Source organism: Diabrotica undecimpunctata, chromosome 3 (assembly GCF_040954645.1).
Source record: "Diabrotica undecimpunctata isolate CICGRU chromosome 3, icDiaUnde3, whole genome shotgun sequence".
Classification (NCBI taxonomy): domain Eukaryota; kingdom Metazoa; phylum Arthropoda; class Insecta; order Coleoptera; family Chrysomelidae; genus Diabrotica; species Diabrotica undecimpunctata.
The window spans coordinates 21,718,647-21,733,476 of NC_092805.1; the positions used below are offsets into that span (position 1 = coordinate 21,718,647).

Genomic DNA, 14,830 nt, shown 5'->3' on the forward strand with positions numbered 1-14,830 from the left:
AAAAAAGCAATAACTTATGGCTAGGAACAGCTGAAGGAAGAAAAAAATTTGATATTGTACAAAACGTGATATTGTTGCATAGTTGGTTTTTCTAATTGCTTGCATGAAATTAAATAGGATTTTCGTAATATCTGATCCCTTAGAACAGCAATCATTAAATGAGCGATATATCTTCCTGACGAATCAGTGGTTTCGTCAACACACAGGTGAAAGTAATTGCCATATATAATATCATAAGAAATAAAATTTTGCCGTTAATATTTTCGACTGGTATGAAAATTTGTTGCCTGGTAATTTTCGCGAATTAAATTTTCATAGAGGTGGGTACAAATATGCGAGCCGAACTGCTCGTGAGCTGTTCGTCCCAAAAACCGACAGGCCGTGGTTCCTGACGAGCAACGAACGAACAGCTCGCAAGCGGTTCGTCCCGTCGTGCAAATTAAAGGCGGGTACACATATGCGAGCAGAACTGTTCGCGAACCGTTTGTGAACGCTATATTCGTTAATTTGTACGACGGGACGAACCGCTAGCGAGCTGTTCGTTCGTTGCTCGTCAGGAACCACAGCATGTCGGTTTTTGGGACGAACACAAAGAATGTTCGCAGAACTATAAATTGTGTCTATAAATTGTTTCTGCTAAGTGTGCGATGATATCATTCTGTTAAACAAAATTGCTGAACGAGCGCGGCTTATCTAAGTAGCGAGAGAAATTAATAACAGATAATGTAAACAAAATACCGAAATGTTTAGAATAACGAAGTAAATTAATTCTTGGTTTGATATTAGATAGTTAGGGTATTGGATAGCCTGAACATAAACATATTTTCGACGAACTCTTCGCGAACAGCTCACGAGCAGTTCGCAAACAGTTCGGCTCGCATATGTGTACCCGCCTTAATTAACGAATATTAACGTTCACAAACGGTTCGCGAACAGTTCTGCTCGAATATGTGTACGCGCCTTAAGATTATTTTGAGATTTTCGATCAACTTCAGATATGATTTAAAGGTGGGTACACATATGCGAGCCGAACTGTTTGCGAACTGCTCGTGAGCTGTTCGCGAAGAGTTCGTTGAAAATATGTTTATGTTCAGGCTATCCAATACCCTAAGTATCTAATAACAAACCGAGAATTAATTTACTTCGTTATTCTAAACATTTCGGTATATTGTTTACATTATCTGTTATTAATTTCTCTCGTTACTTTGAATAAGCCGCGCTCGTTCACCAATTTTGTTTAACCGAATGATCTCATCGCACACTTAGCAGAAACAATTTATAGTCTCGAACACCGTCCAAATTTAACTGCGAACATTCTTTGTGTTCGTCCCAAAAACCGACAGGCTGTGGTTCCTGACGAGCAACGAACTCACGAAGCTCGCAAGCGGTTCGTCCCGTCGTACAAATTAACGAATATAGCGTTCACAAACGGTTCGCGAACAGTTCTGTTCGCATATGTGTACCCGCCTTTAGAGAGCTTTCATTTGAGTGACCCATTAATTTAATTAACTCCTGTTCAGAAACATCTTGCTTGAGCTAGGCTGACACAGCTGAAGATCGATGAGAATGGTTCGTTATTTTATGTTTTTTTTGTCCACTTGTTGATTCAAAGTGGACAACACTTTTTTCCAATAATTTCAATAATAATAATAATAATAATAAAGGTCTTTATTTTTCCTTCAAATTCATACAATACACAAAATATATAATTTATATATGCATAAAATACAATAAGAAAGAAAAAATGCCGAAGATTAGTTGGTGCTGATTTCAAGAAATCAGTACCTCTGCTTTTCATCTTAAGCAAGAGAGAAAAAAAAATATAATATATTTTTTTTGCATGTTATGTAACAATCAATTAAAAACCATAACCAATAGAAACATTTAACATTTAAATATTGTACAAAAACTATCACACAGTTTATACATACTTCATAACAGGTCATCAAATAGTTGCACATGTGTTACTCACTTAGCAATTTAGATTTAAGAGATTTCTTAAAAGATATAATCGATTTTAATTTTAATTCTTTAGCTAATCCATTATATACTTTTGATATTTGATATGTAAATGAATTTTTGAATTGTTCTGTACGATGTGGCGGAGCTGTAATTGTATTTTTATATCTTGTATTAACGTTATGTATGTCAGTTCTGTATATAATTTTTTTAAAAAGATATGCTGGTAGAGAGTTTTTGATAATTTTGTGGAAAAGACAAGCAGCATGTAGAAATCTTCTCTTTTCCATGTTCAACCATTTAACATGTTTTAATTTGTGAGAAATAGGCTGGTGTCTTCTAATCTATCTGGGCATAAATTTTTTGTTTGATGAATTTCTTACCAGCAATTTGCTGCTTACCAAACTTTTCAAACCGCCTTGATTTGTTTTGGAAAAAATGCTGTTGTATTCTATTCGGCCCGAATCTGACAATAGGAGACTATAACATCGAAAGCGTGAAAAATTTTACATACCTAGGTTCACTAGTTACCGCAGATAACAATGTCATTGAAGAAGTTAAGAGAAGAATACATATCGCTAATAAAACATATAATGGACTAATTAAACATCTAAGATCTAACAACATCACAAGAAAAACCAAATGCAAAATATACAAGACCCTGATAAAACCGGTCCTTGTATATGGATCAGAGACATGGACACTATCGAACTATCGAAAAGCAATGAAAACCTATTAGGCACATTTGAACGAAAAATCCTTACACACATATATAAGGAGTAAAGGAAAATGACATATGGCGCAAAAGATATAACTTTGAACTATACACAGCATACAATGAACCCGAGATCATAACATCCATAAAGATCGGACGTCTGCGCTGAATGGGCCATGTTGAACGAATGTTGGAGACTGAAACACCAAAACATATTATGAGGCAAACACCAGTAGGAAGAAGGTCAAAGGGAAGACCCAAACTTAGATACATGGAACAAGTGGAACAAGATTTGAAAACACTTAAGATTACCAACTGGAAAAACAAAGCAAGGAACAGAACAGAATGGCGGAAAATCCTAGAACAAGCCAGGACCCAGAAACGGTTGTCGAGCTACTGATGATGATGATGATGATTCTATTCGGCCCGTAAATTCTCCCATAACATCAAATTCATTCTGGAAAAAGTAAATCTTGCAGTTTACGGTCCCATTGCCTCTCCAAGCAAGTTCAAATGAGCAAAGGTGAAAAAACTTTTTTGTGCTCCGTCGGGGGTTTCCTCTTCGTAGCTTTGGATGATTTTTAATAGTTTTTCGGTGGATAATGCTTTTGAACTGAGTTTTCTTGTTTCTTGAACATTTTGGAGCTGCCTCCGCTTGGTATCTGTGGCTAATCTTGCACATTTAATCGACCCTGTGAAAGGGTCGATTTTATGCCGTACTCTGAGAAATCACGGGTTTTGTCAGTAGGAAAAGTGGCGTTGCTATGACGTTTTATCAGTTGGAAAGAGTCTAGTGAAATAGTCATCCATCCATCCATCCAATGGCGCTACAGCCCAAATCGGGCCTTGGCCTCCTTCAACAGGCTTCTCCAACCATCTCTATTTACCGCTGTTCTTTTCCATGAACGCGTTCCCAGGCAGTTCCTGGCATCCTCATCGACTTCATCTTCCCATCTCTTTTTAGGTCTTCCAACAGGTCTTTTTCCCTGCATTCTTGCATTTAATAATTTTCTGGGGATTCTATTCTCATGCATGCGGACCACGTGCCCTGCCCATCGTAATCTCTGCAGTTTAGTATGTTGTGCTAGAGGTGGTTCGCTATATTGCTCGTATATTTCTCTATTGTACCTAATTCGCCAGTTGTTGTTTTCACTTATTGGGCCCAGGATCCTACGTAATATTTTTCTTTCAAACACATCTAATGCATTGGCAGATTCGTGAAATAGTCACTAATTTTAATTTTACATTATCAATTATTGACGAGTACAACGAGTTGACATGGTTTCTCTTTAAAGTCTTTGGAATATTTAATTTACAATATTTTTTTAAAAAAGAAGTTAAGTTTTCATTGGATAATTTTGAAAGCAGTATATTTAAAGAGATTAATGCAAGGCATGTCTTCATTAAAAGTATCTTGTTAGTTTCCTTCTCTCGAACTTGACCGAAAGGACTTAGAAACCGAAGCTTGATATAAAGCAATTACTATTTTAATTGGGAATAAACCACAATTTAAGTTTAAAATAAGTTTATTGACGTTTTAATTTCCACTTTTATTAAATAATCATTATTATTGTTTTGTATTTTGAGAACGATTTCCGAAGTGGAAATTAAAACCTCAATAAACTTAGTTTAAACTTAAATTGTGGCTTATTCCCAACTAAAATAGTAATTGCTTTAAGATGCCACAAGAAAATAGCTTCAGAACAATATTAAAAAGATTCATATTTTTCTCCAGATTTAGTTTTATGTTTTTTTTTTGGCTAAATGTGACGCAGTTCTGACACGTTGATCTATCTGAAATTTCTTTTCGCATGCAGTCTAATAGATTTTTTAATATAAATAACTGCAGTTAGAACCGATTTCTTTTTAATCTTAAACTAAAGACATCAATAGAAGAAATTCCATTTAAGTAACTGCACGATTATTGCCTGGCAGGCACTGATATTTCAGTAATAAGTAGTTAAAATATTTATTTTATAATAAAATAAACATAAATACGTATTGGTATTACATTAAACTTTAATTATATTATTCCCGTTTTATTACCGTTAATTTATGCAATCATTAAAATATTTTAAATAACATATCAAATATAGAAAAGTATTAAATATTTAGTACTTAAAATTTTGCCACAAACTAAACGATAAAGTTTGTCCATATCCATACACAAAAAGTGTTAATAAACATTTTTATTCAAAATTCGAAACATTCAGCTTGTTCGTATAATTTTTAGAGGTTCAGTGTTAAAAATTGGTTGTTTTTGTTCATATAAAAATTTTCCACCTTTATATGGTTTTTGAAAAGTATAAAGAGACTCTTATTAGGTACATAAATAAACAACAAAAATGACGTATTTATTTTTCCCTATACGGTTACTCAGTTTTTAATAAAAAATTCAAATTTAACTATAAATTAATAGTTATTTAACCAACAAGTGTATTAATAAGGGCGATTAACAATTAAGATATTTCGAGATTGTTAATTGCCATTTTAATTCACGAGTTCGTTACAAAACTTTTTCGTCGACCGTACTTTTCAGAAATAAAGATATCTTAGTTTAAATATTTATTTACTTAACGATAAACGATTTTTTCAGCTTTCATTGACTTTATTCAAAGTTTCCTTAGTGGTAGTTTTATTATAGTAAACATTAAGATTCGAAATAGTACAATTACTGAAATTAAAGGAAGATATTGATATAATGATTATCTGCTGTATAGCATTTTGACAAATTTATATTTGAGTCTTCTTGGACCTCTGTAAATTCTGTGATAGAAGTTAAATTCTGGTGGAGTTTAATTAAATTCTTCGTCAATATCCATCCTTTCATTTTTCAAATACACAGAATTTTAAACAATAAAGTAAATAATGACATACAATGACAGATAGTACTAACAGCGGCTACTTCATTTTAAATTAATTTTTTAGTGGGAATATAAATAGGTATATGTTTGGTTGCCTACACCACAGGTCACTGCCAATCACAGAGCGTTTAATTTATGCAAGCAATGTATGTTGTGTTGCCTATAATAAAATCGTTTATTAATAGAAAATCATTCATTAATAGGGGTCATTAATCAATGATTTTGAGGGTGTTAAAATTGATCATAAATGGACGGTCGACGGAAAATAATTTTTTCCGTTGCAATTGTGTAGGTACATAATTTGACTTTTCGTTTTCCATAGTTATTATTTGTTTGTGTTTATTATACTATCTTAACGTTTTCCATTTGTAGTTTAACAAAATGTGATTTAATTACTTGAATTAATTGGAAAATACCACATCAATTTTATATAAGAGAAAATGTGGCCATTATTTTTGTTTACGGATTTTGTGACGAAATAATAATCGCTTATTATAAAGACCGTATTCATTGATGAAGCCCAATTTACGAAGAATGTAATAAGTAACTCACGCAACTCACACATTTGGACAAATGAAAATCCTCATGCGATCCGGGAATCTCGTTTGCAATATAGATTTTCAGTTAATATTTGGATAAGAGTAATTGACAAGCAACTAATAGGCAGCCACTTTTTTAATGAACCATTGACAGGTGTGGATACTTTTTGTGCAGTATATTTTGCCTAAGCTACTAGCCAATGTACCTATCCGAGGTATGTACTTTATATACGACGGAACATCACCACATTTGTCAGGTGTTGTTCGTCAACATCTCCATGCCACCTACGGGAATAGGTGGATAGGGCGCGGGGTCCCCATGCATATCCACGTAGATCCCTGACTTCAAGCGATTATTCCATATGGAGCTGATTGAAAGAAATTGTTTATCCAGAAAATATAAATACACTACAAAAATTAATCGACGGTATTATTGATTCTTGTAACATTGTTAGAAATGATCCTTTAACATTTAGGGAGACTTTGATGGTCCGACAAAGAAAACGTATAGAATCAGATGGATTTCATTTCAAAAACATAGGAATATAAATCTGAACAATTTTCACTTTGGTTTTCGTTATATCGTTTTATATTTTTGTGCATTTTTATTAAAAATTACACCCTTTTTGTTGTCTATTTTGGTAATTTATAAGAGCCTTATTAGAGTTTTAAAAAAGCATATAGGGAAGGGGGGGGGGGGCAAAATTCCGCTCTTTGTGTATATGCAATGTCACACTTTTTATCGCAGTATTCATATTAAAATTGTCGGGGCATTAGGGCAACGAAAGCCTTTAGCTGGAAATATAAAACGACAGCTAAACACCTGTAAAAAAAAACTATAGTGTAAAGTACAATTTTGACAAATTCCTTTGGATAAAAATAAAAATTAAATACAAATCCTTTATTTTGTCAAAAAAAATTTCAAAAACATGTAAACATAAATCGGTTGAAAAGCTCACAAAGTCCTTAAATCTAGCAGAACTACCTTAAAATTGCTTGGAAAGTTTCATTATAATATCAGTCTTTTAACAAATAAACTCTTCTTCAGTTTCTGAAAAACACATTGTATTGGGTAATTGCATCACTTTCAAAAAAATATAAATTGCTTCTATCATGAAGTGACAAGTTTGCTTTGGTTTGTTTTTCAAATACTTTTCTTATTCTATTTTTATTTGTGTTAATGCTCCCCTTCCTTTTTTCTCTTTAGTTTTGTATTTCTTCTCCAGGTCTAAGATTTCCATTTGCTCTTTATGTGGAGTTGATGTCAGACGTGTAGATTTCAATCCTTGTCTTGTTCGTTTTCTCTTTTCGGTTGGTTTTGGCAATGGAATTATATCTGACCTTATCGTAACAGAAATTTCATTTTTGGAGCTTCCGTTTTGATTTCAGGTTACTTGAAATCTTAACTCTATCTGACAGATTTTCAACGTTTGGTTCTTCTACTTCAACATGTGATTATTATGCTTCATTATTTGATACTTTACTTCATTATTTAGTTCTTCTGCTTCGCTATTTTCCTGAGTTCTGTCTTCGTCAAACACAATTGCATTTCTTTATATAATAATAATGTTTATTTAGGAAGCTTGCATTATAATATAGGTTATAGGCAACAAAAAGCATACTAAATACTAAAGAAACATAAAAACTCACTGACGTAGAGCTATCAAAAAAGTAGCAGCATAGTGCCTGAGACTTAAAAATATATATTCAAACAAAGAAATATTTAACAAATGTATAAATATAAATGAGGAGCGGACTTTCATATCGCACTTTGTCCATTTTGAACATTTTTCAAGAAGTGAGAAAAACTGCTACTCAGTTATTAATAAAGTTAAAATAAAAACACAAAATATGAATAAATGTACTTTTTTATTATCAATTTATCCTATTTATAAGTTTCATCAAGCTTTATTAGTTTTTTCAAAAAGAAATTATTGATGGACAAACCGAATTTGGTTGCCTTCAAATGACAAAATGTAGTTTGATTGTCCCTAAATGATTAAAATAAAAGTATGAAATGAAAATGTATTTCTGCGTCTATTTGGAATGCAATATAGTAAAAAAAATCTTGGTCTTTTTCAATTATTGTATTTTCACGATACTGCTCTTTCAAAATTGGATCTAATCAAGTTAACTCTGGATCGAATGCCTATTCTTTCCTGATAAACTAACTAAAAATGTTGATAAGCTATCCAGTTTTTTCTTTTTAACAGCATTCTTCATTGGCAATTCCGGCAGTACTATGTTACCTTTTTTTCTGTGGTTCTGTGGAATCCTATAACTTTTTTGAGTGAAAGCGCTGCATTTTTTAAGTCATACAAAGTCCAATCAGAGCCCAACTTGCGTACTTGTTCTTTCTTAGAATAGATTTCATAATATTTGTCTGGTGACTTTATAAAAGCATGGGCACGTAAGTCTAGCTCATCTAGACCAAAAACTCGATCAGCTGGCATAAACGAATGTCCACTAACGGGAAACGTCATCGTAATTGTTTTAATAGTTTTTGGGGAATGATTCAAAAGCCACAAGGTGAGTGCATGTACCATGTGGGAATTTTTATTCTGACCCTCACATCCATCCGAAAAAAATCTTAGATGTTTAATATCTGGGTCAAAATCAGTCTTTTTTAGAGAAAGTCAGTCAACGCGCAACTTATTTCTACCACACCTCTTCTTGATTCATGCCATGTATAAAAAACAGGAGTTTTTGTTAAAATATCTGTCACACAAAATGCATAAAAAGACAATTGCTGAGCATAGAATGCTTCCGTAATAGGCGCTTTTGGGAGATTTTGGACCTGTTGCAGATCAAAGCAATACGCCACGCTATCAATAGATTCTTTTAGACTTGCCTCTACCATAGTGGCTTTCATGGCTCTTCAAAGATGAAATAAATTTCATGACACTTTCTAATTTAAGCGCATTTTCTTGGATTTTCTGTCTCCACCACGATTGTCTTCTATACCAGTGCCAAGCATCTTTTTTCTTACTATATCGTATGAATCCTTCTTGGACCGCAATTAAAAATAGAGGAAAATAATTTTTGGCAAACAAAGACTTTCTTGCTAGTATGCCAAACCTAAAAAAATACTCAATCAGAGATATTACAAAGTATTCTCTAATCGAGAGATCAATATGTACTGATGCTGAAACTTGGTTTATTTAAATAAAAACTTTTACATAAAATTCTGTGTGAAAATCATGTGATTTACCACCTTTTCTCTTCCTTTGCCTTTTTATTTCCTTTATATTCATTAGTTTTCTTTTTCTCGTTCCTCTATTTGTATCACCCATAATATGCTCACCTCCACTCATTTTAATATTATTATTGGAATCCAAAACAACTTATTAAGCACTAATAATATCATATACTGTTGATTCCTACAATGTCTGATAACAAAATAAAGTCGTTACATGGTAAAAAATCATTGCAAGCAAAATATAAAGCGCTATTTGTTTGTCTCTCGCTACTGGACAAAGTGCGTTTTGTTTGTCTAGGTGATTTTTGAGGCCAAAAATGTACGTGAAATATTACGTTTAGAATATCTAGGAGTACCTATACTTAATCTAATTTACATACCGTTGCACGTAATCGACGTCATAGCCCGTGACGTCACATGATACCAACACGAAATATTTAGGCGGTAGGTGTGTTCTTTTTTAGAATCACTTTGCCGAGTACACTGGCATTACAGCCACTAGACATATTTTATAATATACGCGTAGAACTAATATTTAAAGATTTCTATTAATGTTAACTTAAAGAAATACAAAATAATATGATTCATTTAATTTGTATAAATGCATTATAAAGCGTTTTTATGAAGAACATTTGTTCGGAACACCCTGTAACTGTAATCGAACGAAGGTGAAATTTTGGCATAAATTGGTAACACTTATTTGACAGTTGCGGTGTTGACACTTTTTGTACTTTATTACTTTAAATTTTAAAGTGAATACCTCTTGTTTTATATTTTTGCCTTTTTAATAAAATCTGTTCTTTTTAGAACAAAATTAGTGTTTTATTTCAAAAATGTCACGTAAGAATTTAAATAGTCGTTGTAAAGAGTATAATAATAATTATGTGACCTATTTGATTTAAAATGGATTCAGGATTTTTTTATACTTTGGCAACTATATCAACTTCGATCTCTGACGTAGATAATGACGTGCAACGGTTTGTAAATTAGATGGACTGTATGTAAATTAATAAATGATGTTTTGACGAATCCAACGCCGCCAAGAAGTCAGAATGTCAAAATATGGTCAAAGTGCGATTTGAAAGTCTGCTCAATAGTTAGTTACATATGAGCACTTACAAAAATACATTCATTTTAATTTTAATGTAGCATGTGACACAAATGTGAGTACATAACATGTTATTACTGCAGTAAATTCAAGAAATGTAGTTGGTAATCAAAGTCTATTTTATATATTTATTACTATTGTCCATTAATCAGTTCTTCATAGAAATTTGTTGTTTTGTTTCCAATCCATTGTTTAATTTCATATTTATATCTGTTTTTTTATGATTTTTTTAATGTTTTAAATTCTCCGGTAGACAATTGCGTAATTTGGTCTTTATGTAATCAATATATCTCGATAACTATCATCTACTTCTTCTTGCACTTGTTCAGTTACCGAAGAAGGTAAAAATCTTCTTTAGTAACGATATTTTTAGCAATAGGAAAAATGCCTGTCATTTTAAACCCACTAACAGCTATTTCTATAGTAGCAGTTTTCTCATAGGCCTACTTGAATAATCCAGCGACGTGGTATTCTGTGACCACTTGCCCGGTATTAGATATCACACAATATCACAATAAGCTTTTAATTGTCTAAAAAAGTTTATCTCAAGTGGTTGAGTTCGATGGCTGCTATGAGGTGGGAGGCTGAGCAAGAGGATATTATTTTTTACGAAAATGATGGTCTCCAGAGTGGTATGAGATAATATGTGGTTATCCAAAATTAATGGGATGGGGCTTTCAGCGTAGAATTTGTATACTTGCGAAAGTGTTAAAAAACTGAAGAAACTTAACTGGGTGCATGTATGCAGAATCGGTTAAAGCCAAAGCAAAACTAGTTGGTGCCTCTTTTATCAAAAGAGGATTTAGTTTTCGAAAGAATGATTAAAAAAATTAAATCAGACAAAAAAATTTATAACTTTTCTCATATTTTTGATAAAATTAATGCCGCACTCTGTAGCGTCTTTCGCAAGGTACTGTACTGACCGATGCATGCGATAATCAAGTTCATATTATTAGCTATGTCTTCTAGAAAGGATAGGCGGATTTTTACCCCATGTGGACTTTTGCTTCCATCTACCCTACATGGTGAATTTTTTTTTAGTTTCAGTAAATCAATTTATTAGGTGGTAGTCATGTATGACTTTTTACTGAAGTATGAGACAATTCGAAATTACTATTCAAATGACCAAAAGAAATTCACAACTCGCCCTTTATATTATTAAACTACGGGAGCAGATACTTTCTATTGAGCATTTGATACATTCCCCCCTGACTCACTCTGTATAATCAGTTAACTCTATTGTTCTGTTTGCGGTAGTAAAGAAACTTGTCGAAGAATTTATTATTTATATTAATGTAGTCCATTATTAATTATTGTATTTTATTTTTTTAGGTTGAAGGCCATCGAAGTGACATAATAAACGATGTCGACAAATTGATCCAGTACATCGGTGGTGATAAAACTGATACGCCTTCAGGCAAAAGTTCAAAATCGAATGTCCACAAATCTAAACAATTACACAAACAACATGCGTCTGAAGATTCTGGTCGAGGTACTTAAAAATATTAATATTTTTATATTATATTGAACCTTAACTTTACTTATTTATCCTATATCTTCCTGCATATCGTTTATCGAGTGTTCCGCTATTCATCATCTTTACACGTTTTGACCATTATTAAATATCTCTATATATTTTATTTCTGTATCGCTTTAGGAAGCAGTGGTAGCTGTAAAAAGCAGCGCGCTCATTCGTCGAAAGGAAAAGAATCTAGGTCTGAAATAAAGAAGAGTAATTCGTTAGGTGAAATATCGACTGCCAAGTTGGACGATTTCACCTTTGCTGCTCCTGAAAACGATGATGAGAATAAAGTCGTTTTGAGAGGGAACAAGTACCAAAGCGATAGACCAAAGGAAAGAAGATCGTGGGGAAATGTTGAGGTAAGGAATTATTTTGTTTTTTTTTTTTATTCGAGTTTAAGATGATAAAAATTCTAGTTATAATGTATATATTTTTGTGGGAATATTTTGGACCAAAAAAGGTAACTATAAGTATCGTGTCTATGCACTTTATGGACTTGTCGTTGATTATCCATCATTTAGAACCTTATATTGTGGATACAACTATTTGTTAGTAGATGTTTAACTTGTTTCATATAAAAATATGCTAGATCATGCGATATAATGTTTTGAGTTGAGTGGGAAGTATATAAACGCAGTTTTTTTGCATAAATCGCTTAAAAATATCCCTAGAAACCATAATTTCACTATGCGTGACTTCTCAAAAGTGGGCTTAACTTTTTATTAAACAATATACTTAAAAAATTCAGTATTTTTCCTCGTTTTTTTTAATATACCTCAGCCTATATATTTGTTCTAAAATCAATTCATCATCAAAGCCTTTCATTCCTGATAGAATGTTTACCGCTCTTACTTAGAGCTCGCAGATTCGCTTATTGTGGGGAATCACTCCGCATTTTTCTTGTACATGTCAGAGTTTGTTGTATGACTTGGCTTTCGTTACTGTTTTCTTCCACCCATTTCGATCTGTGCATAGTTCCCTCCAGTTTCTCACTTTCAGGATTTTGATATCTCCCATGACCTGGTCCTCCAATCTCTTTCTGGGTCTTCCCCTTGGTCTTTCAGTTTCTAGCTACCATCTGGTGACCTTCTTATTCAGTAGGTCGTTTTGCCTTTGCTCTATGTGTCCCAGCCATCTCATTCTCTGCGTTTTAATAAATTTAACTATATTTTCTCCCTTCATTATGTCCCTTAGTTCATGTTCATTCTTCTGATTTCTCCGTTTTCCATTCTTATTGGTCCCATAATTCTTCTGAGGATTTTCCTTTCGAATATTCTTAATTTTTCTTCATCTTAATCTGTGAGTCACATTGTCTCAGCTACGTACGTAACACTGGTCTGATTGCAACGCTTTATATTTTCAGTTTTGTATTTCTGGATAAGTTCTTGTCTTTCATTAGCCTATAATATCTCCAGTATGTTCTGTTGCCTGCTAGTATTCGCTCTGGTACGTCTTCTGTCTGTTATTTTTGCCATTCACAATTACTCACAAATATTTAAATTGTTGAACTCTATCAAAAGTATCGTTTTCTATCTTGGTTTCTCTCGTCCTGTTATCTTCTCTTCTAGAACAGAGTAAATACTTTGTTTTTCCTTCGTTAATTTCTAGACCTCTTTTCGTGCTTCATTTGCCAGGTTTATTACTGCTTCTAATATTTCCTTGTCTCTTCTCATAAAAACTATGTCACCTACAGATGCTACTATTTGTGTTGAGGAGTGGGCTATAGTTCCTTTAATTCCGCTGACCTTTGTTCCTTCTACTGATACGTTAAATAGTGTGGTTGACAGGGAATCGTCTTGTCGCACTCCTGTTCCTACTGCAATTGAGTTTGTGCCTTCTTCTGTTGTTATTTTAGCTCGAGATCCATCCATGGTCATTTTTGTTAATTTGATTAGCTTTGCAGTTGCTAAGATATATGAGAAAAAACGAGGAAAACACTGAATTTCTTGTAATATATTGTTTAATAAAAAGTTAAGCCTACTTTCGAGAACTCACGCATAGTGATATTATGATTTCTAGTGATACTTTAAAGCGATTTATACAAAAAAACTACGTTTATATACTTCCCACCCAAATGTGGTCATTTTAAAACACATTCCGCCGGGTCTATGTATGCGAAGGGGTAGATGTCGCCTCAGTCACGCACGGAACGAATAGTGCTTTATTTTATACACTGGCGGTTCTTTGTAATTTAATTTAAAAAAGATATATATAGTATATTTCAGTGTTGTTGACGTATATCTGCAACCTTACAAAATATGTGCCATTTCCTTATGTGGGCTTGCCACTGTCTATTTTAAAAGTTACTATTTATCATACAGTTGCGTAGGTCAGTGTATCTTAATCTCAAGCCGTAAAATATATATGAAGTACAACCTGCATTTTGAGCACGTACGTTACCATAGAGAGTGATCCGATGACCAGACGGGCCACCGACTCGCTTCGGTCTGAGTAGTCCAGTGGGTTCATAGATCGAATTCTGGCGGGGGCCAGAAAACAAAAAGTTTAACGTAGTAGTATAAAATCCAAAATGGATCTACGATTTAAATTAGAATACGCCGGTGTATCGGGTCGACCTATGAATGAGCAGTACAGTGGAGATCGGGACTTACGGCTCGGTGTGACTTATTCCATTGATCCCTACCAGAAAGACCTGTCAACGCTACAAAAACCGGAAAACGTTTATTTAAACATTCCTTTATAAAAGGTATATATCACCCTAACAGATCGTTAATATATACTAAACATAGAATATGTATCGACACATGAAGTCATGGTAATTCCCTTTTTTATTAATTTCTATAATTTGTACTAGGGAAAAGTAAATAACATAATAGGGTTTTTAAGAACAATGATTAACAAACTAAAATCTGGTGATGTTGTAATTTTATCAAGATCTACAGATGTACTAAGACATGTTTAGT

The 14,830-nt window shown here is 33.1% G+C and overlaps 1 protein-coding gene and 1 long non-coding RNA gene across 4 annotated transcripts in view; one reads left to right on the top strand and one right to left on the bottom strand.

Moving 5' to 3' along the window:
- Positions 1-14,830, top strand: part of LOC140436564 (uncharacterized) — a 158,581-nt gene that overhangs the window by 121,173 nt on the left and 22,578 nt on the right. For all 3 annotated transcript variants that reach the window (XM_072525488.1, XM_072525490.1, XM_072525489.1), the window contains 2 exons: positions 11,717-11,876; positions 12,042-12,265. In XM_072525488.1, coding sequence (XP_072381589.1) covers positions 11,717-11,876; positions 12,042-12,265 — 384 coding nt within the window. The remainder of the gene's footprint in view (positions 1-11,716; positions 11,877-12,041; positions 12,266-14,830) is intronic.
- The window catches only part of LOC140436565 (uncharacterized), an 80,374-nt gene that overhangs the window by 42,836 nt on the left and 22,708 nt on the right, over positions 1-14,830 (bottom strand). The gene's annotated exons all lie outside the window — the stretch shown is intronic.